Below are 2,777 nucleotides of genomic sequence, written 5' to 3' on the forward strand. Positions count from 1 at the left end.
TTATGGCTTCTCAAGATCTTCTCTTTATTTCCGTTTTTCTTACACAAGTTATTGCCTCCTCCTCCAATGCTTTCATCTTTGAAGGATTTGATTTGGTTTAGCGTTATTGGACTTGGAATTGGAATCAATCAGTTGTTTTTTATTTAACGTGAATCTTATATTTTTTAATTCATTTTGCAAATCAATCACATATCGACTTTACATTAGAAAATCAATTTTAACTAATTTTATATTACTTTGACGTAGAATCAAAATACGTGTTAAGCCGCAAAGGATCTTCCATCATCAAACCTAGTCGTTTACTGAAACTCACCAACAGATGAGGTTTGAAAAGACATGAACTATTAACTAATCAATTATTTAATTGTAATATGGAATAGTGATAACACCGGTAATTGTGGTACCCATTGAATTCAACCTTCCATCGATGCTGCCAAAACAGGAAATACACTTTTCATGGCAACCTTGCAGGAATAAAAAACTCTGCAAAAACTGCTTCAAAAAATTTCGTCATTTTCTATTCCTAATGAATAATACGTGTTCTTTAAAAAGGATATCCAAGGCTTGGTGGGTAAGTTTGACAGGAATACAAAATTCGAAATAATATATTCATTGATGATGTATAATTTAAGAGACTATTTTAATGTCTCATTAAAATATATAATTCATGTTATTTTAATCATGGAAACTTAGCTGAAAGTGAGGGGAAACAAACTTTCTTTAATATTTGTTTCTATAAATAGTCAAACATTCACACTCATCAAACCCTACCTACTCCGAAACAAGACTTTCCACTCTTTGCAGTGTGAGAAAGTTTAATAGAAAAGATAATGCAGCAAGAGGATATGCAGTCACCATGGTCCTTCTTTGAAGACATGAACTCAACTTTTGAATCAGGTGTTGAGTCCTATGGCTTCTCTATGTATGACCATGTTGGTGATTCTGGATCCTATGGCTTCATTGTGGATGACCATGGACTCAATACACTATTGAGCACTCTAGAGGATTCCACTTCTGAAATTTCTTCCATACCCTTTTCTTCCTCTTCCTTATTCTTCTCCAATGATCATGTTCACACCCAATACCCAATCATTGAAGAAACTGGGCAACTTCCATCACTCATGGAATTGGATGATTTTGATTCCATTTTGGATACTGAAATTGTTAGTATTGAAGGTCATGGATACCTAAGGGAGAGTGAAGGGAGCTTCTTTCCTACACAGACTTTTTCAAGTGAGGTGGAAAATGCTTGGAGTCCTACCCCATCTGTGAGGTCAGAGTTGTCCACAAATCAAGCATCATCACTATTGACTTTACCTCACCAAAACATGGAAATTGAAAACCAAGTGAGTCTTCCACACTTGCTAGAGGCACATGGAGAGGCCTTGGAGCAAGGACAAAAGTCACTAGCAGAAGTGATTTTGAGGTGCATGAGTCAGAAAGCTAGTCCACTAGGTGAGTCTCTAGAGCGCCTTGTGTTCTACTTGTCTCAAAGCATGACCAATCATGGAGACTATCTCAAAGGTGAGGCCTTCAAGAACTTTGAGGCTGCTTTGAGGGCACTCTATCAAGGTCTCCCAATTGGGAGAGTTGCTCACTTTGCTGCTGTTTCTGCAATTCTTGAAGCCATGCCACAAGATTGTAATAGTGTACACATAGTGGACTCTTGTGTTGGACATGGATTTCAATGGGTTCCATTGATTGAGGCCATTGCACACATGAACAAAACAGTGAAACTGACATCAATTAAATGGGGTGGTGGTGATGAATGTTTTTCTAGTCCATCAAATTTTGAGGAAACTAGAAAGCTGCTCTGTGAGCATGCCAAATCCTGTGGTTTGAAGTTGAAGGTAGAGGAGAAAGGAGTGGAGGAACTTGTTGCTGAGATTAAGAAAATGAACAAAAGGGGTGGGAAAGGTGCGTTTTTGGCCTTCAATTCCATGATTGGTCTTCCTCATATGGGAAGAGAAAGTAGCAGAAGACAAGCCTCAGAGTTTCTAAGGGTAGCTGAAGATTTGATCAACACCTCTGGCAATAGGGGGATTATAACTTTTGGTGATGGAAGTGCTTATCAGAAAGTGAAAAACAACTTCAATTTCAGGTCATTCTTTAAAGTACATTTGGAGCATTACCAAGCCTTGTTAGAAGCAATTGAATCACATTTCCCAACTCGTTTCTCAGAAGCAAGAATCACCATGGAGCAACTGTTTTTGCAACCTTGTATTTCCTCTCTTGATTGGTTACAAATATGGGAGGAGATGCAGAGTGATGAGATTAGCTTTAAGGGTTGCCAATTGAGCAAAAATATTTTGATGGAAACCAGAGAAGTGTTGAGAGGAAATGAAGGTTCATATCAAGCAAGGATCGAAGGACAAAATGACAATGAACTAGTTTTGGAGTACAAAGGAACAAAACTGTTAAGATTTTCAACTTGGAAAAACTAAAACCTGAGTGTCTCATGTCTCAGATCAGATGTTAGTAGTCATTATAATTCGATTTGTACAGATTCGTGTTGATATTTATCTCGAAGGATTATATAAAGATGTTTATTCTTTTTTACACGATATATAACAACTTGCACTTTAATTAAACAGAGGAAATGAAAATAGTAACATATGAGAGGTTTTGCTTCTGGATTAAATTTTGATATTTTGTTTAAAACTAAAAACAAAATCTAGGTAATCATCCACTTCGATTTGAGAAACGAAATTAAAAATATAAACTTTTTTTTTAGAAAAAGAGATTAAATTTACCAATTACTAAAAAAGATGCAAAAA

At 36.2% G+C, this 2,777-nt stretch overlaps 1 protein-coding gene across 1 annotated transcript; it reads left to right on the forward strand.

Annotated features, from left to right (window-relative positions):
* Nucleotides 1-788: 788 nt before the first annotated feature.
* LOC114193974 (protein NODULATION SIGNALING PATHWAY 2-like) lies at nucleotides 789-2,561 on the forward strand. The gene has a single exon (XM_028083986.2). The coding sequence runs from the start codon at nucleotides 831-833 to the stop codon at nucleotides 2,442-2,444; it is 1,614 nt and encodes a 537-aa protein (XP_027939787.1). The 5' UTR covers nucleotides 789-830; the 3' UTR covers nucleotides 2,445-2,561.
* The last annotated feature ends 216 nt before the right edge of the window (nucleotides 2,562-2,777 follow it).

Source organism: Vigna unguiculata, chromosome 8 (assembly GCF_037176805.1).
Source record: "Vigna unguiculata cultivar grain cowpea cultivar isolate G323 ecotype 2 chromosome 8, ASM3717680v1, whole genome shotgun sequence".
Classification (NCBI taxonomy): domain Eukaryota; kingdom Viridiplantae; phylum Streptophyta; class Magnoliopsida; order Fabales; family Fabaceae; genus Vigna; species Vigna unguiculata.

Coding starts and splice junctions, on each gene's coding strand:
- LOC114193974 (XM_028083986.2), top strand. CDS start 831: ATGCAGCAAGAGGATATGCAGTCACCATGGTCCTTCTTTGAAGACATG.